The following is a 23,668-nucleotide window of genomic DNA, read 5'->3' as shown; positions in this document are numbered from 1 at the left end:
TGTTGTCTTCCATGTCAGTGCCTGTACCGTCACTGAGTGATTGAATAGGTGATTTCAAACCACTTATTGATGTAACATAAGACCAAAATCTCTTAGGATTTTAGGGGGTTCAGCTGACAAAATTTTACTTTCAAAGTCATTGAAAACTTGGCTGATTGCTCTCCTTATGCTAATTTTTTCTTCGTGCAGCAGTTGTGTCAGATAGGTTTTGACACAACAACATGTTGGAACGGGCTGCAGTGAAAGTTATAAAATTTCATTGTAGTGGTATTATATTGCCTATAGTATACTATGAGTGAACTGCCAATTTTCATTGTTAATGTTTTTGGAATATTAGCTGTGTGTCAGTTTGAGGTAGGTATATTGGTATTTCTGCAGAAGTTGCAAAAGATTTGGAGGGCAGCGTGATTTCTGCAGTGCTGCAATGTAAAGTTGATGTTTTTAAGTATTATCATGCTTTAATATGATAGGACAATAGCAATACCACTCAGCTGTGATATCTGTATATCAGCTCTTCTGTCAATAGTGTGTGATGAATCCGTAGAAAAGTATTTTAAACTGTAAAAGTAAACTGTGCTGTCAATAAATTTATGTTTACAGGGTGTAACTGCCTTGCCAGACTACATACAGTTCAAAACATTTCCTGGAACACCTTTGAGAGACATCTTTACAGCAGCAGGTGATGACTTGTTAGACCTGCTGCAGAGCTTACTCAGCCTTGATCCATGTAAACGCTGTACGTCATCAGAAGCCTTGCAGATGCCATATTTCCGGTAAGTGGATGCATCTTTAATTATCCAAATTGATGAGAATTGCTTGGTTAGCTACATCTGTTACAAGGGCCACACAGTAACATTTGAAAATGGTGAATTGTCAGGGATAATAAAGTATAATTTCAACAAGTAGTCTCTGGTTTCGGCTGTCAGCAGCCATCTTCATATCTACAAGATGGATAATATTGAAAATAAGTTTAAAATTGAAAAGTGAAACTAAGTGGATCAAAATGTCAAAATTAAAACATGTAAAATACAGTAATGTCATACCATAAGAGGAAGCAGAAGTTCCTATCCATAGGACTTGTGCTGTGAGAGTTCCGTACATAATAATTTTTTGTTGCTTAATGGCTTGGCACAAGCTATGCTATTGGAAGGTACTCCGACCACTTGCGTTTCACTAACCTACCCCAGTTATCGAATTGGGGAAAGGGAACCCACAGTTTAATGTGGAATTATAAACCATGTGTTGTTCCTGATGATTCCTCACATCATGAAGGCTAGATTAAAACTAAAAGTGAAAAATCCACGGTCTGACCAAGATTCGATCTCATGACGTCTTGGTTTCCGGGCGTGTGCTTTATCACCAAATCACCGTGCGTGTCATGTACACTATGTGATCAAAAGTATCTGGACACGGCTGAAAATGACTTAAAAGTTCGTGGCGCCCTAGATCAGTAATGCTGGAATTCAGTATGGTGTTGGCCCACCCTTAGCCTTGATGATAGCTTCCACTCTCGCAGGCATATGTTCAATCAGGTGCTGGAAGGTTTCTTGTGGAATTGCAGTCCATTCTTCACGGAGTGCTGCACTGAGGACAGGTATCGATGTTGGTCTGTGAGGCCTGGCTTGAAGTCGGCATTCCAAAACATCCCAAAGGTGTCAGTTCAGGACTCAGTGCAGGCCAATCCATGTTATTGTCGTTACCACTCTGCCACAGGCCGAGCATTATGAAAAGGTGCTTGGGTGTGTTGAAAGACGCGACCACCATCTCCGAATTGCTCTTTAACAGTGGGGAGTAAGAAGGTGCTTAAAACATCAATGAGGGCCTGTGCTGTGATAGTGCCACGCAAAGCAACGAGGGGTGCAAGCCCCCTCCATGAAAAACATGACCACACCATAACAACACTGCCTCCGAATTTTACTATTGGCACTACGCACGCTGGCAGATGACGTTCACAAAGCATTCACCATACCTACCTCATTGTGTACCGTGATTCGTCAGTCCACACAACGTTTTTCCACTGTTCAATCGTCCATTGTTTACACTCCTTACACCAAACGAGGCATCATTTGGCATTTACTGGTGTGATGTGCAGCTTATGAGCAGCCGCTCGACCATGAAATCCAAGTTTTCTCACCTCCTGCCTAACTGTCATAGTACTTGCAGTGGACCCTGATGCAGTTTGCAATTCCTGAGTGATGGTCTGGATAGATGTCTGCCTATTACACCCTCTTCAACTGTCGGCGGTCTCTGTCAGTCAACAGACGAGGTCGGACTGTACGCTTTTGTGCTGTACGTGTCCTTTCCACTTCACTGTCACGTCGGAAACAGTGGACCTAGGGATGTTCAGGAGTGTGGAAATCTTGCGTACAGACGTATGACTCAAGTGGCACCCAATCACCTGACAACGTTCAAAGTCCGTGAGTTCCATAGAGTGCCCCATTCTGTTCTCTCACGTTGTCTAATGACTACTGAGGTCGCAAGTATAAAAATATGTGACATATATCCTTTGATTACATTGACTTTTGAAGCTTAAATTGTTTACACTGCCATGGGACTGTAGACTGTTGTATTTGACAAAAATTTTAACGGGACACCTCTATCCATTCCGTAGAAAAAGGGTCGTTAACAGTCAGACAGACAACAAAGTGATTATATAGTACTTCTGTTTTTACAGATTCAAGTATGGAACCCTAAAAACTGCAGTTGGTTTGGGTAAGTGTAAGGAGCATCATGCATATAAAGGCCAGTCTCCTGGTTTAGCATGTAAATAATTATTCATTTCTGCTATTCCACATACATTCAAATGTTTAAACCAATTTAAAAGTGCATATGTAAGTATTTTTGGTCAGGATAACCAATAAAGTTGCATTACAAAGTCTGTAATTTGTTAACATTATGCTCACCACATTGAGGAGGTATTGAGCAACAGAAGACAGGCACATTTTAAAGCACATAGAAGTAGACCGAGATATGGGACAAAGCACTTCTTCACATTTAGAAAAACACAGAGTTGTCTGTGGGTACTGAGACCTGACTGAGGTCATTAGTGGTGAGGGGTACGAAAACTGGATGAGATGGGGACGATGCAGTATTGCCGCCTTTGGGAGTTTGCAGGAGATGGCAGGGACAGGATGGTGAGCTGCTTGGTGCAGCACTAGGGGGCTGTTGTGTGAAACAGGAGGAGGGGAGAGGCAGAAAAGGGGAAAGGGGGACTATTTGGTTGGAGAGAGGGAGGGAGACAGAAGACGTGTGTGTTAGGCTGGAGTGGGAGCAGGAAAGGGCTTAAGAAGGTGGAGGAGAGGGACTAGCAATGGTTGAGGCTAGGGGGTTACATGAATGAAGGATATGTTGCAGGGAGAGTTCCCAACAGTCCATTTCAGGAAAGCTAGTGTTGGTGGAAAGAACCCAGACGTCATGGCCTGTGAAGCAGTTGATTAAGTTGAGCACCACCTTGTTTTGTGGCATGCTTGGCTACTGGATAGTGGCTGTCTTCCAGTAATTCATTTACCTTTGTCAAACAACACAAATTTAAAACAGCACCCTTAGGTGCCACAGAATCTTAATCTTTATTTCATTTCTTTGAAACTGGAGTGCACTTTCCTCCTCATTGCTATGTTACATTCAGTTTTTTTTTGACACACCTTTGCCCACCCTCAATAAAGCCACTCTGTGTTGCAGCCACTATACTTTTCAGTTTCGGGAAACATTGCTTGATTGTTGAATACTTGCGCTGTAACGGCATGCAAATGGTTGCTGCTGCTGCTACTACTACTACTACTACTACTACTACTGTTGTTGTCATCGTCGTCATCTTCAGTCTAACTACTGGGTTGCTGCAGCTCTCATGTTTGTCTGTCCTGTGCAGGCCTCTGTATTTCTGAATTACTAATCTACATTCATTTCAACATACTTTCTGTATTCATCTCTTGGCCTCCTGGTGCAATTTTTACCACCCACAGTTTCTTCCATTACCAAACTAACAAGTCATTGATGCTGTAAGATGTCTTGTACCGTCCCCCATCTCTTCTTTTAGCCAAGTTGTGCTATAAATTTCTTCTGTCACCTGATTTGATTCAGTACTTTCTCATGAGTTATTCAACCTACTCGTATAATTTTCAGTATTCTTCTGTAGCACCACATTTCAAAAGCTTCTGCTTTCTTCTTGTCCGAATTGCTTAGTGTCCATGTTTCAGTTGTGTACAAGGCTACACTGCAAACAAATTCCTTTAAAAAGCCTTTCTAACATGTAAATTTATGTTAGATGTTAAAAAATTCCCCTTTTTCAAAACTGCTTCTCTTGCTGTAACAGTGTGTTTTGTGTATCCCCTCTATTTCGGTCATCGTCAGTTATTTTTTTTGCCCAAATAGCCAAACTGATTTATTACTTGTATTGTCTCATTTCCTAGGTCAATCCCCTCAGTATCATTTCATTTACCTCTTTTCAAAATGCTGTCAATTCCATACAACTGCTTTCCAAGTCCTTTCCACAGAATTGTGTCCTTGGCAAATGTCAAAGTTGTAATTTTTTCTCCTTCAGCTTTTACTGTTTGGTCATTGTTCAGATCAAATAACATTAGGGAGAGGCTACAACCCTCTAGCCACTCCCTTCGCAACCACAATTTACCTTTCATGTCCTTTGTCTCTTACAATGGCCGTCTGGTTTCTGTAAAAGTCGTCTATAGCCTTTTGTTCTCTATATTTAGTCCCTGCTACCTTCATAATTTCACTAAATCTACGGATGCTATATTTCTCCATTCTTCTGTAAATAACTTATGTCAGTATTTTCTGAGCATGGCTAATTAAACTGATGGTTCAATAATATCACACCTGCCAGCAACTCCGTGCTTTGAAATTGGAATTATTTCATAGAAGTTAAGGATGTTCCTCTGTCTCATGTATCTTGCATACAAGCTGGAATAGTTTTCTCGTGGCTGGCTCTCTTAAGAATCTCAGTAATGCTAGGAAATGCTGTCTACTTCAGGGACCTTGTTTCAACTTAGATATTTCATTGTTCTGTCAAATTCTTCTCTTCTCACTGTATCATATCTCCATCTGCTACATCTTCTCTTTTCATGACACTGCCTTCAAATTCCCTTGTATATGTTGTGTCCAGGTGGATGAACATTCAAGAACATGTCAAAACTGTAGAAGGATTAAAATATAAATGTATTTATTTACAATATATTCAATATAAAGCACACTCAATTTTATATCCTGTAGTCCCTAGTCCCCTGCTCTCTCTCTCTCTCTCTCTCTCTCTCTCTCTCTCTCTCTCTCTCTCTCCCCCTCCCTCTCTCTCTCTCTCTCTCTCTCTCTCTCCCCCCCCCCCCCCCCCACCCTATGGGTACGGGATTTACAATATTCACCAGCAGTGGTAGTAGCACTAGCATTGTGCTAGGCTCATAAAGTTTCAACCGGACGTCAGCAAAGGCACCATTGTTACTGCAGTATGTCCCGTATACATATTCTTTCAACCTTACCTTCTTTGCTTAGTACTAGGATCCCATGTGAATTATTGATATTCATACAACTGCTTCTTTTTCTCCAAAGGTCTCTAATTTTTCTGTTGGCCATGTCAGTCTTTCTCCCAGTTACGCATGCTTGTACAGTCTTGCATTTGTCTCCCAGCCGTTCCTGCTTAGCCATTTTGCATTTTCTATCAGTCTCATTTGTGAGACTATATTCCCTTTAACTTGCTTCATTTACTGGGTTTTTATATGTTCTCCTTTTGTTAATTAACCAATAAGTTATAGTTAGTCTCCATGTGCCCCTGGAAATGGCTTACAGTTTTTAAATCTGGTTTTGAAGTCTCTGGCTTACAATTATATAATCAACCTGAAACTTTACGTGTCTACTGGTCTTTTCCAGTTATACAACCTTTTATCATGATTTTTAAACATAAGAGTTGGTGGTGATGATTAAATTATGCTCTGTGCGAAGGTCTGCCGGGTGGCTTCCTCTTTTATTCGTTTCCCCAGCCCATGTTCTCCAAGTATTTTTCCTTCTCTTCCTTTTTCAACTACCAAATTCCAGTCCCCCATCACAATTAAATTTTCATCTACCTTAACTGTCAGAATAATTTCTTTTATCTCGTCATACGTTCTTTCAATATCTCCTTATCATCTGCAGATCTAGTTGGCACATATACACTTACTCCTGGGGTGAGTGTTAGCTTCATGCCTATCTTGGATACGGTATTGATTCACTATGCTGTTAATGGTAGCTTATCCACATTTTCATTTTTTTATTCATTATTAGACCTACTCGTACATCACCTTTATTTGATTTGATATTTATAGCCCTGTATTCACCTGACCAAATGTTCTGTTCTTCCTAACATTCCTATGTAATCAAGGGGTCTCACATTCCACATTCCAACCCTAGAATGCCAGTTTTGTTTTTCCTGAAGTTATCTCCCTATCAGGAAGAGTCCCTGCCCATGGATTCAAATGATGGACTCTTTTTACCTCTGGAATATTTTACCCAAGAGGGTGCTATCTTCATTTAACCATGCAGTAGAACCAAATGACCTTGGGAAAAATAACGGCTTACAGGTACCTGTAATTGTGGCTGTATTATGGTATGGCTGTCTGCATTGCTGAGGCATGCAAACCACTCCACATTGACAAGATCCTTGGTTCATCTAAAATATTAATATTGGATATCTTCCTGCTAACAATGCAGTCATGTGCAGTCTGTGGACCTCTATGTAATTCATACTGTGAGGCAATGTAATAAAATGAATGAAAAGCAAAATTAATTTGTGTTTCGGATATTTACTCCTTTAAATAAACTTCATTGTTAGGTATTAACTGTGTCTGTATTAAGTCATTTCTTTCTACCTCTTACATCTTTGAGAGAAAATCCTCACATTTGTTAGTTTTGAATCTTTCACTTACTTCAATTTTTTTCATTTCCTCGGTTAATGTGATATTACTGTTTGAGCAAGCATAAGGCGTCTACAGTGCCCTATCTCATCAGAGTTGGGACAGTAACAAACTCCACTGCAGAGAAGGTGTATCAGAAAATATGAGATCACATTACTCCATTACTGTCCTTAATCTGAAAGTTGATCATTGATCTAATTTTGGTTAATAAATCCTTGGTGTACTTCATTATTGATAACACGTCTTGCAGCAGGAGCAATTGCGTATAGTTGGTTACATATTGTATTGGTTCACAGTTTCATGGGAGTGCATTGTTGTTCTTATTTATAACTATTTTTTCACAATGTCTCCACCTGATTCATTTAATATTTGATGGGGTTTCTCATCCTTGTTTGATGTTCATTGTTTCTCCATTTTCTTTAACAGGAACAAACCATACCCTTCACCAGGTGACCAGCTGCCTCTGCCAGCGTCCGTCAGAGGCAGTGACACCAATGATTCAAGCAAACAAAATCTGAAAAGAAAATTGACTGATGGAATGCAAGGTGGTGTGTACCCTGGATATTTATTTTCTTTATTTTTGTGATATTAGATGCATTGTGGAGGACTGATTGTTGTTCCAGTACCTTTGCAAATATGTTGCGTATCATTGTCATGTATCCTGTTGTCTCTCTATGCAATATTTATTTTATTTAGAATAGCATTACCAGTATCTAAATGTTGTGGAAGCATTCATTCTCTTGCCAAAGAGTAAAACTATCATAAATGTGATTCGAACCCAAGGGCATATAATGTAAAACGATGGAAAATCCACACAGAATGTAACAATATTATGAAAAGGATAGTTGTTACCATATAGCAGAGATGCTGAGTTACAGGGATGAGATGGAGAGAGGGCAGGGCAGCTGTTGATATTGGGAGGTGCGACGGGGCGGCAGGTGGAGGTGAGCAATGGAAAAGGAGAAAAGTAAAAAGACTGTGGGTGCAGTTGGTGGAAGAGAGGGCTGTATAGTGCTGGAATGGGAACAGGGGAGGGCCTAGATGGTAAGGACAGTGACTAATAAAGGTTGAGGCCAGGAGGGTTAACAGAATGTAGGATATATTGCAGGGGGAGTTCCTACCTGGGCAGTTCAGAAAATCTGGTGTCGGTGAGAAGGATTCAGATGGCACAAGCTGTGAAGCAGTCATTGAAATGAAGAACATTGTGTTGGGTGGCATGTTCAGTAACAGGGTGGTCCAGCTGTTTCTTGGCACCAGTTTCTCTGTGACCATTCATGCAGTCAGGCAGCTAGATGGTTGTCATGCCCACAGAGAATGCAGCATATCTTGTAGATAACATGTGAAACCAGTAATGTGATCTACAAGCTAAGCTGCAACCACTGTGCTGCATTCTACGTGGGCTAGACAACCAGCAGGCTGTCTGTTTACATGAATGGCCACCAACAAACTGGTGACGAGAAAACGCCGGACTGCCCGATTGCTGAGAACGCCACCCAACATGAAGTTCTTCATTTTAGTGACTGTTTCACAGCCTGTGCCATCTGGATCCTTCCCAGCAACACCAGCTTTTCTGAACTGCCCAGATGGGAACTCTCCCTGCAATATATTCTACGTTCCCGTAACCCTCGTGGTCTCAACCTTCGTTAGTCATTGTCCTTACCTATCTAGTCCTTTCCTGTTCCCATGCCAGCACTGCACAGCCCTGTAGTCTACTATTTCACCTCCAGTCTTTTTACTTCTCTCACTCCTCTCCCCTCCCCTCTGCAACCGACTCACCCACCAAGACCATCCCCCCCAGGGGGTCCACAACTCTTTTTGTGGGCCCCGAGCTTTCCCTTCCCCTCCATGCTCCTTTCCCCTCGCCCTCTCCTCTCCCTCTATTGGTGTCCTTGCTTATGTTGCCCCCCGCTATCCTCCTGGTTCTGTTGGTTTTACACTCCGGCTTTGTTGCGTAATCATCTCCTCCTTTTGGCATTCCTTGGTCCCCCTCTGGGGTTTGACCTCCATTACAAAATTTCTCCTCCGTAGTGTGAGCCATTTGGGGAAGAGCACCTTACCTAGTGTCTCCGACATGCGCCCTCCTAGTACATTCCACCTTTTCTTTCACGTCGTTGTCTGATGCTAGGGTGCATAGCCAGCACGGTAGCCAGCCCGTGTGGTGGGGTCGCTATGTACCCTTTTGGTTGAGACCCTGAACACGCAGGGATCACACTTCTGATACCTGAGCTGTGACCTCCTCATGCATGCCTTGGAGTGGTTGCTCGTCATCCTGGAGCATCGGAACTCCCAGCAATGGCCGCCGTGCCAGACGGCCCTTGCTGTGGCTGGGTGGCGCCCGTGAGGAGAGCCCCTGATCGGAGTGGGTGGTATCAGGGCGGACGCTATGCAGATGAAACGCATACGGGTCCAAAACTCTGGCCGTTCTTCTGCGGCCGTCTCTCTGCGTGGAACTGATTCCTCAAGTGCTGCTTCTCTTGCCCCTTCGGCCTTCCCTTCCATGGTTACCCCCTGGGAAGAGGGTCAGGCCCGTCGTCTAGGGGCAAAACCTTTCCCCCGTTATCTAGTTTGCACTAGGACTGATGGAGATACTTTCACCAGTGTCAAACCTTTATTCTTTGTGGAACACATTGAAGACAAGTTTGGTGAAGTGGACTCCCTGAGCAAGATGCGGTCGGGTTCGTTGCTGATAAAAACTGCTTCAGCTGCCCAATCTGCGGCCCTTCGTGCCTGTACCCATCTTGGCACAATTCCTGTGTCCATTACCCCTCACCAGTCTCTAAATATGGTACAAGGTGTGATTTTTCACAGGGACCTCATCCTTCAAACTGATGAGGAACTTCGGGACAATCTCGTACGGCGGGGTGTTCACTTTGTTCGGCGTGTTCAGAAGGGTCCTAAAGATAATCGTATTTATACTGGTGCCTTTATCCTGGCCTTTGAAGGGGATACCCTTCCTGAGAAAGTTAAGATTATGGTCTATCGCTGTGATGTGAAGCCGTACATCCCACCTCCTATGAGGTGTTTTAAGTGCTTGCGTTTTGGCCACATGTCTTCTCGCTGTTCCCAGGACCCTCTCTGTGGTGACTGTGGACGTCCACTCCATGAGGGGAGTCCCTGTGTTCCCCCTCCTGTATGTGTAAATTGTCATGGTAGTCATTCTCCACGTTCACAAGATTGCCCAGTATATAAGAAAGAAAAAAGATACAGGAGTATAAGTCCCTCGATTGTTTAAGCTACACAGAGGCCCGTAAGAAATATGCATGACTGCACCCTGTGTCCATGATATCTAGTTACGCCTTGGTTACATCTTCACCCCTTCCTCCCCCTTCCTTACCCCCATCCCGGACCCCTCTCCTCCCCCCCTCCCCTGCGGCTCCCACACCTTCTCCTATGGGCGCTGCTCCCCATCCCCAGCCGGAGAAGTGTCCCACTCCTTCGGCGTCTGCCGGTCAAGGGCGCCTCTCCCGGGATGCACCTTCCCGGCACCTTCCAGGTCAAAGGTCTGCTGCCGCGTGGCGCCCGCGAGAGCCGCGGTCTGTTGGCTCTCAGGTCGCCCGGTCTCTTTCTGTTCCTGATCTTGCTGCAGCTGGCTCCTTTATGCCACACAGCCCTCCTCGATCTCAGCCTGAAAAGAAGAAGAAACATAAGTCCCGGGACAAAGAGCCTCTGGTGTCACCGGAGGTCCCTTCCCCGACTTCACAACTAGATTCTGACCTGTCATTCATGGATGTCGCCCCCTCCTTGTCGGTGACGGGTGGGGACCCGGCGGTATGACTGGATTTAGCGTGTTCAGCCCTCATTTAAACCATCATTCTGTGGTTCTCCAATGGAATTGTAATGGATACTATCGTCACCTTCCGGAATTGAAATCCCTTCTTTTGTCCTACTCTGCAGCTTGTGTGGTTCTCCAGGAATCTCATTTTACTGATGCTCACTCACCGACCCTCCGTGGGTTCCGTGTTTTCTGTCGAAATCAGGTCGGACCCTTGCGGGCTTCTGGTGGCGTTTGTACGTTGGTCCGTACAGACATTGCTAGCACGTGGATTCTTCTCCAAACTACGTTGGAAGCGGTTGCTGTTAGGGTCCACTTAGACTCTGCAGTCACAGTTTGCAATCTTTATCTCCCTCCTGACAGGACTCTTACACCTGCTGCCTTAACCACCCTTCTTCAGCAACTTCCTCTTCCCTTCCTCCTCCTTGGGGATTTTAATGCTCATCATCCTTTGTGGGGCAGTGCCTTTCCATCTAGACGAGGTCTTCTTATAGACCAATTTATTGCAGACCACGACCTGTGCCTTCTTAATGATGGCTCCCCTACTCATTTCAGTGCCGGTCATGGTACCTTTTCTGCCATTGATCTTTCTCTTTCTTCTCGCTCTCTCCTCCCTTCATTACACTGGTCGCCACACGACGACCTTTGTGATAGTGACCATTTCCCGTTGATTATCACGCTCCCTTCCCGCTCCCCGATGGACAGGTTACCTCGTTGGTCTTTCCACTGCGCCGGTTGGCCTCTATACACTGCACAGGTTGAGTTTTCTCCCTCTTTGTCGGGTTGTATTGATGACGTCCTACGTGACGTGTCTGACGCGATTGTTCGCGCTGCTAACCTTGCTGTCCCGCGCTCATCTGGACCATTTCATTGCCGGCAAGTCCCGTGGCGGAGTACGGCCATTGCCATTGCCATCCGTGATCGCCGTCGAGCTTTGCAACACTTTAAGAGGCACCCATCCGTAGCCAGCCTTACTACCTTTAAACGCCTTCGCGCTAAAGCCCGTTATTTAATCAAACAGAGCAAGCGGATATGTTGGGAACGATTCGTTTCTTCCCTTGGTCCCACTGTCCCTCTGTCACGGGTATGGGCTACGCTTCGCTCTCTCCAAGGTTGCCATCGGCAGTCCACCCTCCCAGGCCTTCACCTCCCAGATGGCATTTGTACGGACCCATTAGTTCTCGCAGAACATCTTGCGACCCATTTTGCAGTGGCATCAGCGTCAGCCTCCTATCCAGCTGCTTTCCTTCATCAAAAACAGCAGGCTGAAGCTCTCACCTTATGTTTCACCACTTGTGAGTCAGAATCTTACAACAAACCTTTTACTGAATGGGAATTTCTTTCTGCTCTATCTTCTTCTCATGATACAGCCCCTGGCCCAGATTCCATTCATAACCAACTGCTTCAACATCTCAGTGCTCCACAACGGCAACATCTTCTTCGGGTGTTTAACCGTATCTGGCTCCAGGGTGACTTCCCTTCTCAGTGGAGGGATAGCATTGTGGTTCCTGTCCTTAAGCCTGGTAAGGACCCCCTATCTGTTGACAGCTATCGGCCAATTAGTTTGACCAATGTTGTTTGTAAGTTACTTGAACGGATGGTAGCCCGTCGGCTCACTTCGGTCCTCAAATCTCGGGATCTATTGTCCCCTTATCAGTGTGGCTTTCGAGAGGGACGATCTCCAATCGATCATTTACTTCGCTTGGAATCCGCAGTTCGGCAGGCTTTTTCCCAGCACCGCCATTTGGTTGCTGTGTTTTTGACCTTTGCAAGGCCTATGACACGGCCTGGCGCCATCACATCTTACTAACCCTTCATCAATGGGGGCTTCGGGGCCCACTCCCGATTTTTATCCGCCAGTTCCTGATCCAGAGTTAGAGTTGGTACTGCTTTTAGTTCTCCACGGACCCAGGAGACGGGCATCCCACAGGGTTCTGTCTTGAGTGTCCTTCTTTTCCTCATTGCTATCGATGGACTTGTGGCCTCTGTCGGTCCCTTGGTCGCCCCTGCCCTGTATGTGGATGATTTCTGCATTTGGGTTAGTTCCTCCTCAATGGCATCTGCAGAACGGCAGCTCCAGGTGGCTATACGGCGTGCCTCTGCATGAACCCTCTCACACGGGTTTCAATTCTCTCCTTTAAAATCGCGGATGGTCCACTTCTGTCGCCGTACTACGATCCACCCTGATCCAGAGCTCTATCTCGCTGCACAACGATTGCCTGTGGTTCCACAGTTTCGTTTCCTGGGTCTTCTTTTCGACAACAAGCTCACTTGGCTGCCCCATATCAGACTCCTGAAGGTAGAATGTTTCCGTAAACTCAATGTCCTTCGCTTCCTTGCCCACTCCTCTTGGGGTGCGGACCGTTCCCTCCTCCTCCGTCTTTATCGTGCTCTAGTTCTGTCTCGCTTGGACTATGGTTGTCAAGTTTATGGTTCAGCTGCTCCTTCCACACTGCACGTGCTGGATCCAGTCCACCATCGTGGTATCCGTTTGGCCACCGGTGCCTTCCCTACTAGCCCTGTTGATAGTCTCCTGGTTGAAGCTGGGATCCCCCCCCCCCTTTTCTGTTCGGCGGTCCCAGCTTCTTGTGTCTTATGCCCTCACTATCCGTTCTTCTCCCACTCATCCTTCCTATTCTATCCTGTTCCCAGACCATGGACGTCACCCACCCGACTCCCGCCCTCGGGCGGGTTTACCGGTTGGGCTGCGCCTTGCGTCTCTTTACCGTGATTTTCAGCTTCCTTCTTTGTCCTGTCTTCCTCGCTCCCTCCCCTCCACCCCTCCTTGGTTAGTTCCTCGGCCTCGAATTCGGATGGATCTCCACCGTGGTCCGAAAGATTCCATCCCCCCGGTGGTGTTCCGTTCCTTTTTCCGCCAAATTTTATGGGAGTTTCGGGATGCTGTTGTTTTTTACACTGATGGCTCTAAATCTGCTGATTATGTTGGGTATGCCTTCACGTCCTCTGTTGGAACGGAAAATCATCTGCTGCCACCTACATGTGGGGTGTTTACTGCGGAATTGATGGCAATTTCCCGGGCCCTTACCTTTATTAAACAATCCCCACACAACCGCGTTTTGTTATGTACGGACTCGATGAGTGGCCTTCTTGCTATTGACCGGTGTTTTTCGCGCCATCCCTTGGTCTCTGCCATCCATGACCATCTCGCTGATATTCACCGTGCTGCTTGTTCCATTGCCTTCCTATGGGTCCCTGGCCATGTGGGTATCTCGGGTAATGAGCTCGCTGATCGTTTGGCTGGGGGAGCAGTTACTTACCCCCCGTTTTCTGTAACCCCTCCTGCAGCAGATTTACGGCTTCACATCAAATCCCACTTCGCACAGTCATGGGCCAATTCTTGGGAGGCTACTCCACTGTCTAATAAACTTCGTGCAATTAAGGTGACACCAGGCCCATGGCGTTCTTCCTTTCGCCTCTCCCGAAAGGACTCGACCACACTGTGTCGTCTCCGTATTGGCCATACCAGGCTGACCCATGGTTTTCTTTTGCGTGATGAGCCACCCCCGCTATGTGGTTGTGGAGCCTTCCAGTCAGTGGCCCACATTTTGGTTAAATGCCCCCTTCTTTTGGCTCTGCGTGCTAAGTACAGACTCCCCCACACTTTACCTTTGATGTTGGCTGACGATTCCCGGATGGTCTCTCTGGTTCTCGGTTTCCTCCGGGAGAGTGGTTTTTATTCTCAGTTTTAAGGTTTTTAATCTCTCTCTGGTGTTGGGGCAGGGCGGTGAGTGTTTGGGTGTCTCCCACTGTAGGTAGTGTTCAGAGATTCCCGATTCACCTCCCTGACCGGAATCCTCTTTTCTTCCCCTTTTACTCTGTTTTTACCCTTTTTTTTTTAAGGCTTGGTTAGTCTTTCTATTCCCATACGTACTTTCTGCATTATAGCAGTTGTACCTTTTAAGTCACAGGTGGTCTTGCCTATGCTGCTTCAGCATAGTGTTGGGTTCGTTCTCTTGCCGACTTCCCTCATTTGTTTTTTACCAATGACAACGTGACTGCCCTTTTACGTTTTTCCCTTTTTCCGTTTTATTGTTCTGACTTTTATGAGATGTCCCGTTAGCAGAATGGAGTATATTTGAAACAAGGGATTGATGACCTTGCTGTTTGGTCCCTTAAACCTCAAACAACCAACCAACCAACCAAGACCATCACCACGAAGCCTATCAAGCTATACTTTTATTTTAGTGAAGTCTGAAATAACTGATATTGGACATTTTTGCTGTAGCTTTTTTAAGAATGCCATAAAAATCCAAAGCTGCTCAAGTAAAGCTGTTCAGAAAATAAAATTTTTTGCTTGAATTTATGATCACTTCAGTAGCTAGTATGAGTTCTCTTCAACATGTTTGCCATAGAGCACAGTTAAGCATGACTCTCAAAACAAACCATTTTTATTGATTTTCTGAAGATAAATAACACAGAATTAGTTACATTGCTGTTTTAATTATTGTGAAAAGTTGGATATTTAAAGCAACATGCATTCATATCTGATATTGATAAATATTCTAATGTATCCTTTGTATACATTCCAAGTATGTACTAATATATTTCTCACTTCTTTCTTTAGGCCCCCAAGCAAAGAAGCTGGTGTTTTGAAAATGAGAGGTACCTTCAAGTAGATTTGACACTCAAATTCAATTTCAAAATGGAGCATTCAGCTGCCATTCTGGAAAATGTATTTTATATGGGATACTACTTTGCATCAGAGTCTCTTATGTAAATACCAAATTGTGAATATTTTGTATAATTAGCAGGAAACCTGCATGAACAATCATGAATTTCTGTCCTGTTTTTATGGTCATGTAAATAAAAACAGAGTTTGTTGTATGTTGCAATATTTATTGTATATATATAAATGAGGTGTTATTTTGAGCACTTACATTTTTTAATGTACTGTAAGTTATTGACCAAAATATCAGAAGAAATAACTAACTCTTTTAAAGATGGCTGCTTCATTTCATGTTAACCCATTACCTCCCAGTGATGTATTTTTAGACTCCATCGTTTTAGTTACCGGTACTAATAATGTGATAACTTACATTGAATTCCAATTATTATATTATAAACCTACACTACTAAAAGTAATTGTTGTAATTTTTCTATTTATATAATCTATATTTATCACTTGCTTACAGTATCTATTGACTCTGATTGTGCAGGAAAAGGTTCATAGACTAATACTGCAAGTAAATAATTTGCCATTGGTGTTTAGCAAGTGTAAAGACAAATGATTTATTTTTAGATCACTGGGAAGAAACTGCTTGCTGACACATCAGTAATAAAAGCAATGTGATAGTAGCATTATGTTCTAGTAATGGAGTTGGTGAGTGAAGTTTACTTTATTCAGTGTAGCATAATAAAGTAAAGAAAATGGAAGCAAACTATGACGTAGTGTACAGAGGCATTACAATGGATGAAGTGTTAGACATTATAAATAATGATAATGTTGAAGGACTGATTGTGAAGACAATGAAAATGTTGATGTGGTGGTTGCTCCTCTGGAGATTGATACTTTGCCAGATGAAGGTGAGGCAGATAATGGTGCAACAGGTTCTGTGAATGTTCTAGATTTTTCGTGGATCGGCGGAAGTTCATTTTCAAAGAACTGAAAATACATGTTTGAGAACTGTGGACAATGAGGTAATGGGTGCTGAAGATAGACAGGGCTGCCACAGGTTCTGTAAATCAGGATATATCAAGGAATTTCTAACACGTCAGGGGAATCAGGAAAATATCAGAGAAATTTGAGAAAACACTGGAGATATCTTGTTTTTGTCTCAGTAGATGAAATGGTTTGTTTACTGAGGTGTCATACGTCGTCATTGTCTCGGTGCAGCTGAGGACATTCGCCGCTTCCCTACTCCCTCATTCTTACCGCTTTTCCCCTTCCTACCAGTCCCCTCAGCTTACAGTCAATGCTGCCACCACTTCTTGTCGCTAGGGTAGCAGCATTATTGATTTTTAGAGTATTTGAACAAATTATCTGTAGCATGGATTGACCACTGTGGTCTCATTTCATCAATCACACAATATCTGTAAAGTAATAGATCTACATCTACATTTATACTCTGCAAGCCACCCAACGGTGGGTGGCGGAGGGCACCTTATGTGCCACTGTCATTACCTCCCTTTCCTGTTCATCGTGTATGGTTTGCGGGAAGAACGACTGCCAGAAAGCCTCCGTGCGTGCTCGAATCTCTCTAATTTTACATTCGTGATCTCCTCGGGAGGTATAAGTAGGGGGAAGCAATATATTCCATACCTCATCCAGAAACGCACCCTTTCGAAACCTGGACAGCAAGCTACACCGCGATGCAGAGCGCCTCTCTTGCAGAGCGCCTCTCTTGCAGAGCGCCTCTCTTGCAGAGCGCCTCTCTTGCAGAGCGCCTCTCTTGCAGAGCGCCTCTCTTGCAGAGCGCCTCTCTTGCAGAGTCTGCCACTTGAATTTGCTAAACATCTCCGTAACGCTATCATGCTTACCAAATAACCCTGTGGGTAATAACTGACAATAACAAACATAGTAGAACCATTATTTGGCGGTTGCCTACGCTGTTGGCTTAAAAACACATACCATTTGACTTGCTTTCTTCATCCAAAGCAGTTCATTACAAAAGATGTTGATGTTAGTATTTGAGACTTTTGCTCACATCAGGAAATGCCATCTGCTTGCAAGTTGGTGTTTATTTTTTTTTTTTTTTCTCATTTGCACTATTGTTTCTTGTACCGTAACTGCAAAGACAGATTGTCAACTTAAATCTTAACTCACGCTTGAGATCACAAAATTTGTCAGAGAAAAAGGCTAAAACTTGTTTGGAAATCAGGGAATATGCTTGGGGAAACTTGTGACAACCCTATTAGAGTAAACTAAACAAAACGTAAGAAACTTCGCAGCCAACTGCTGACTTCAGTAAAATATATACTGCAACTCCTAAAATTAATGTTTCAAATGATGTAGCTCTAGAAGAAATGGAAAAACAAAATAAAGTATCTCATGCCATTTGAAGTTGGAGAAAATATCGTGAATTTCAATAACACATTTGATTATATCATGAGAGAATCAGTGTAAAGTGATATGCAAGTTGTTATAAAAATGAATATGACTACTCTTTTGACACAGAAGAACTGAGTATATTCCTACGCTTACTACTTTTGTCATGGTACCACAGACTTCCATCAGAAACGCATTACTGGTCTGAAGATTATGACCTAGGACTGTCTCGAAATAGGTATCAGGAGATAGTCTTTAAATTCAGTTTATTGATAATGATCAAGCTCGAGACAAGAAACATGGTAGATGGTTCGAAGTTAGGCCACTAATTACAAAGATGAAAAAGTCCTTCCAGCAGTTTGGTATATTTTTGAGAAATGTGAGTGCTGCTGAAATGATTGTGAAGTATTGTGGCCACAATATTCTGGATTGCTACTTACGATAAAGATGAGATGTTAAGTTGCAGACAGGCACAATCAAAAGACACTTACACATTAGCTTTCGGCCAAAGCCTGTGGCTTTGTCAGGAAAGGAAATAAATACGTGTTCATTCACACAAGCAAGCACACCTCACACACATGACCACCATCTCCGGCAACTCGGACAGGAATGCATTGGCATTCTGGTCTGAGCTACTAGAGATGGCAGTTTTGTGTGTGTGTGTGTGTGTGTGTGTGTGTGTGTGTGTGCGTGCTTGTCTGACGAAGGCTTTGGCTGAAAGCTAATGTGTAAGTGTCTTTTTATTGTGCTTGTCTACTGCTTAACATGTCATCTTCACAGTTTGCTTATGCAGTTAACTCCTTTAACAGATGTCTACAAGATAATTATGGGTGAGCACCACGTATTGCTCTTACAACACGTTTTTGAGTAATGAAGACTTACTTTCTTAAAGATGAATTACCACAGAGCATTATTCCATATGACATTATTGAATGGAAATATGCAAAATATAGAAATGTCTACAAATTCAGGCTTTTCAACATTTGTGTATTGCAAGTCCAACAAACATACTTTTCTTTATATACATTCAATATCTTGGTTAGTCCTGTTTGGTATGGGTTCCATACTCTTGAGCAATATTCTATGATAGGTTGCACAAGTGTTTTGTAATCGATTTCATTTGTAGACTGATCGCGTTTTCCTATTATCATGCCAACAAATTGAAGTATGCCAGCTGGTCTACGTATGATTGAGCCCTAAAATTGACATCCAAGTGATCTTACGAGTTGACTGGTTCCAGTTTTGACTCATTGATATTGTACTTGTAGGGTATTATGTTTTACATTTTGTGACGTGAACAAATTTACGGTGTGAACACGTGATGCGAATTTTCAATCTTTGCAGCATTTTGATATCTACTCAAGGACTAACTGGTTTTTTGTGTAGCTTTTTTCAGATAGTTCATGATAGGTAATTAGTTAATTACATTGTTTGCTAACCTTGACCATTTTGCTAATATTGACTGCTGGCTCGGTAGTATTTAACAGTAACAATCCAAATACACTTCCTGGGGAATGTCTGGAGTTACTTCTACATTTGTTGACAACACTCCATCTGAGATGATCTGCTACATCCTACCTACCAAGAAATCCTAAATTCTGTTACAAATGTTGGTTTCCTGATATGATTATATTTTTATTTCTGAGTATTTGTGTGATACTGAGTTAAAAGCTTTCCAGAAGTCAAAAAGCACTGCATCCACTTATTTGGCAGGTACTGGGTACAGGTTTTTGTTAGAGGAATCTGCAATATATTACGATTAAGAGAGTATCAATCAGCTGCAAATTCTGTATAGAATCTGGAAGGGTTTCTGTCAGGCAATGAGACCTTGTTTAGTTTTAGCAATTCCAACTGTTTTGCAATGGCAGTTGCATTAATATGTAATGAGTCAACTTGTACTCCAACAAGTAATTAACATATAACCAATACTGCCAGAGAACAAAACCAAAACAAAAGAACTATACTGAATACATACTTGAGGGTGAAGAGCAAAGCTGACATTACTGTTGTTAACAAGTATCATGAGTGAATGGAATAAGTTTGTTTCCCAACAAGACACACAGCACACATTGCACCTACATTTGTGGTGGTGTGCAAACATTCTCAAATCGATACGGGCAAAGATAATGAAGATGAAATGAATGGAACTGAACAAAACTGAAAGAGCAGTTGCAGACATTTTGCCAATGTTACCACCATTTGCTTGTATACGTGAACAAGCATTTCCATTTGTGTGAATGGATGAGAACATAAAAAATGAACATATCCTATGAATACTGGATTGTTGTTTTTGGCACTAATAATTGGAACACACGATATGATACTATACAGTTATAGCTATAATGCTAAACTTTGTTATCCAGAGGCGCTTATTTTGCATGGTGAGTGCAGTTCCTGCTAAAGCAAGCAAAAGCAGCATTTAGATCCTGAGTTTGTATGGAAGTGTGAAAACTGCGTAGAGGGAGTGCACTCAACAATTGCAGCTCTAGCTTTCTTTTCTGCTAACTTATAATTACAACTGAAGAGGAAATTTAAAAGCAGAACACCAATTCCCAACAACATAACCTGAAGAAAGGCGAGCATTTACAATCTCGTTGTTAGGAACTAGCGACATGTGCGTTATTTGTTGTTTTGTATTTCAATAGCTGCTGTATCTCAAATAGGTTTCTGATGTCTGCAGTGACACACATGAAGCATTTCAAGTATGTTTTAGGAAGATAGTGTCAATAGAATATTATTAATGAAATGTGAAATATCTATATGGCCTGATGGCAGTCTACTTGATTAAATCTGCTATATGGTTTAGATATTGCTACTCACCATAAAAATGACACATTGAGTTGCAGATAGGCACAATGAAGAGACTGTTACACATTTAGATTTTTTTTATCCATCCAATTAAAGAATTTTAACAAACCTCCAGTATGACTTGACATTAACATCATCATCATCATCATCATCATCATCATCATCATCATTGTCCATACATCATAATCAGCTGTAGTTACCACCATCTGACATCCACATGTTGACATAGGCTTGCACCAGACTTCTCCATTTCTCACCCCCCCCCCCTCCCCCTCCCCGGCACATCATAAGCTTCATTATTTAAAACACTGTTTAGTTTACCAAAAGTGCTTAGTGCCATTTTTACTCTTATGCTTATGTCTTATGCCATGAATCCTGTCATTATCTGAACCTGCCCTAAACACAAAAAGTCGACAATTAGTTCTGGGGCTTCATTGTTAATCTGGACAATCTTCTTGTCAATTTCTCCATTACAAATTTCATTTGTCTTATTGCATTTCCATTTTACTTTGAAACTGACAGTTAAGTTTTTGTATTTGTTGCATAAATTCAGCTGCACCAAGTTCAACACTACACCATCATCATCATCATCATCATCTGCAATGTTTAGTTTGTTCAGACATGTGCCAAAATGCAAAGCTGCTTGGGAAATTATTAAAACAGAAATAAACTGTTATGATAAAGTATACCATGTACCAACTCCACCTGATATTCTAAATGCACATTTTGTCAGCCCTCAGTCAGATGACAGCATCATGGAGGATGTGAGCAAAGCAGAGGCACTGCTGTCAGAATTGAACAGTTAGCAAGCATACAGCTTTCACTGGATGTGTGTAAGTGAGCTGATCATAGCTCATTAATGCTAGAGCAAGGATTACTATGGCCTCTCAAACTGTGTTATTAAATATATCAGAACTCAATGTGTAATGTCACTGACTAAAATAATGAAATTTTAAATGAAGGTATTTTTTCAGAGTGTTTAAAAATATCTATTTTTACACCAGTAGATAACTATTGACCTATATCACTTACACCCATAACATCAAAAATAATAGAATACTGCATGTATAAACAAATGAGTCAATATTTTGAACATACGATATACTTGCCTCCTCACAGTATAGCTTCATATCCAGCCTTTCTACAGTCAATGCAGTTCTGAGCATACTAGCAAAAATATACAGTTGTGTTGAAAATAAAGATTTTATCTGTGCATTACTGTCAGACTTCAGGAAAGACAAAGCTCTTGCCTAATGCTGTCTTAATTTGGACATAGAGAACAGTTAGTTAAGGTAAATAATCAAATGTCAGAATGTCTTCCAGTTGAAAGGGTGTAACTCAGAGATCTGTCCTGGGATTCCCCCCCCCCCCCCATATAAATGATTTCCCAACAGTTATTCCATATAATGCAGTGTTATATGCAGATGACGCAACACTCATCACAAATGGTACCGACCTTTAAAATGTGAGACACAGCATGGTAGTGGTAATGGAGAGGTAAACTACTTGTGTTGAGGCAAATTAACTGCAAAAGAATGATAGTAAAACTGAAGACATTGTTTTACAAAATGCATAACACTATGCTGCTTGTGATTGTGTTATTTATTATGCTACCAGTTTCAGCTCTAAACCATCATCAACAGCAGAAAAATTACCACAGATGTATCACATGTCATACACACTTTGCCATAAGTTACCACTGAAAACCATAATTGCCAATAAAAATAAAAAATTGTGACAAGATTAAAATATAATGGCACATTGACAAAAGGACATGTCATAAAATTGGTACACGCTATTGACCATCGCCTAAGCAAGACGAAGACATTGTATTCAGCCTGAATGCAAACTAGCATTTGTCATCTGCCTGCTGTACAAGCTGAGGAGCAGTGTCAGTAAAGAACTTCAATCACATGCATATTTTGAATTCTTCCACTCCCATCTGAGTTATGGGGTGCTGTTACGGGTCAATTCCATAGGCTCAAAATTAGTGTTTCAATGGCAAAAGAAGGTGCACTGCAGGACTTATCTCATATGAATTTGAGGTTTTTTTAAGAAACTAAATTTAATGACAATGCCCAGCCTTTATATTTACATCTTCCTTGTCTTTTTTAAAGAGAATCTAAGTAAATTTGACCCAAGGAGGACAGTTTATGACCATAACATAAGATGTGGACATACAATCCATGTGCCATATGCTAGGCTTGCAAAGAGTCATAATAGTTACAAATATCTTAGTCCTGTCTACTTCAACATATTACCTTAAAATGTATACACAGTGCCAGTAAATGAATTTAAAACCAGTCTTTTGAAATGGATGAAAAGTAAAGTAATTTACTCTGCTCAAGAGTTCCTCGAGTGTTTGTCAAATGATACTCTGCTCAAGAGTTCCTCGAGTATTTGTCAAATGACCCATATTTCTTATGAGAACAAACAATAAATTAACTACGATCTTCACACGTCACATTGTGTAACTATTTTATTACTGTTTCATATACTTATTATTAATTATCTGTTTGATTACTTAGTATGTTTATCATTCATTTAACTACATAGTTCAAATATCTCGTAACTGCTCTATTAGGAAACTTTTTGTTGTTATTGGCATTTATTTAAGTATGTAGCGTATCTCTCTTGGATTATTTTCTTATAGTTAATGACATTTGCCCATGTTTGTATTATTATTATTATTGTTGTTGTTATTATTATTGTGTTAAATTTGGTGACACCAATTGCATGTGAATATGCTCAAAGATGCAAAATAAATAAATAAAACATTTGTAAAAAATAAAACATTTGAAAATGTGTTCCTTCCACTTTATCCTTGTTCAGGGTTCTCAAAACATCCTCTTAAGGCTACTATGAATGTTTTAGTTTATGTATTCTCCTGGTCTGACTTCTCTTTTGATTCAATATTTTCCTCTGTTGCAACGATGTCTAAAGGAAGGAAGAATTGACATAAATTTCTTTGGCACAATAACATAAACTGAACTGATGTGTTGTATCTCAAGTGCTGTTTGGTTGAAACTGAATCAAAAGCTTTCTGAGAATCTATGAACCCATAGTAATTCATATTCATTGTTCTAGAAGACATTTCTGAATAGTTTTATTTAGTTTTGCATATCAATCAAATTATTGAATGAAGTTGTCAAAATATTGCAAATGACCTATTCAAAATGTATGCAATTGTGGGAA

At 41.9% G+C, this 23,668-nt stretch overlaps 1 protein-coding gene across 2 annotated transcripts in view; it reads left to right on the top strand.

Moving 5' to 3' along the window:
* The window catches only part of LOC126198625 (cyclin-dependent kinase 7), an 81,601-nt gene extending 66,069 nt beyond the window's left edge, over nt 1–15,532 (top strand). Inside the window, exons 7-9 of one of the 2 annotated variants that reach the window (XM_049935082.1) lie at nt 601–773; nt 7,314–7,432; nt 15,245–15,532. In XM_049935082.1, coding sequence (XP_049791039.1) covers nt 601–773; nt 7,314–7,432; nt 15,245–15,273 — 321 coding nt within the window. In that variant the 3' untranslated portion in view covers nt 15,274–15,532. Of the gene's footprint in view, nt 1–600; nt 774–7,313; nt 7,436–15,244 lie in introns of both variants that reach the window. The other variant, XM_049935081.1, reaches the window with a different exon arrangement.
* The last annotated feature ends 8,136 nt before the right edge of the window (nt 15,533–23,668 follow it).

This window comes from Schistocerca nitens, chromosome 8 (assembly GCF_023898315.1).
Source record: "Schistocerca nitens isolate TAMUIC-IGC-003100 chromosome 8, iqSchNite1.1, whole genome shotgun sequence".
NCBI classification, from domain to species: Eukaryota; Metazoa; Arthropoda; class Insecta; order Orthoptera; family Acrididae; genus Schistocerca; species Schistocerca nitens.
Note: the sequence above shows the minus strand (reverse complement) of the source record. Positions and strands in the feature narration are given on the sequence as shown.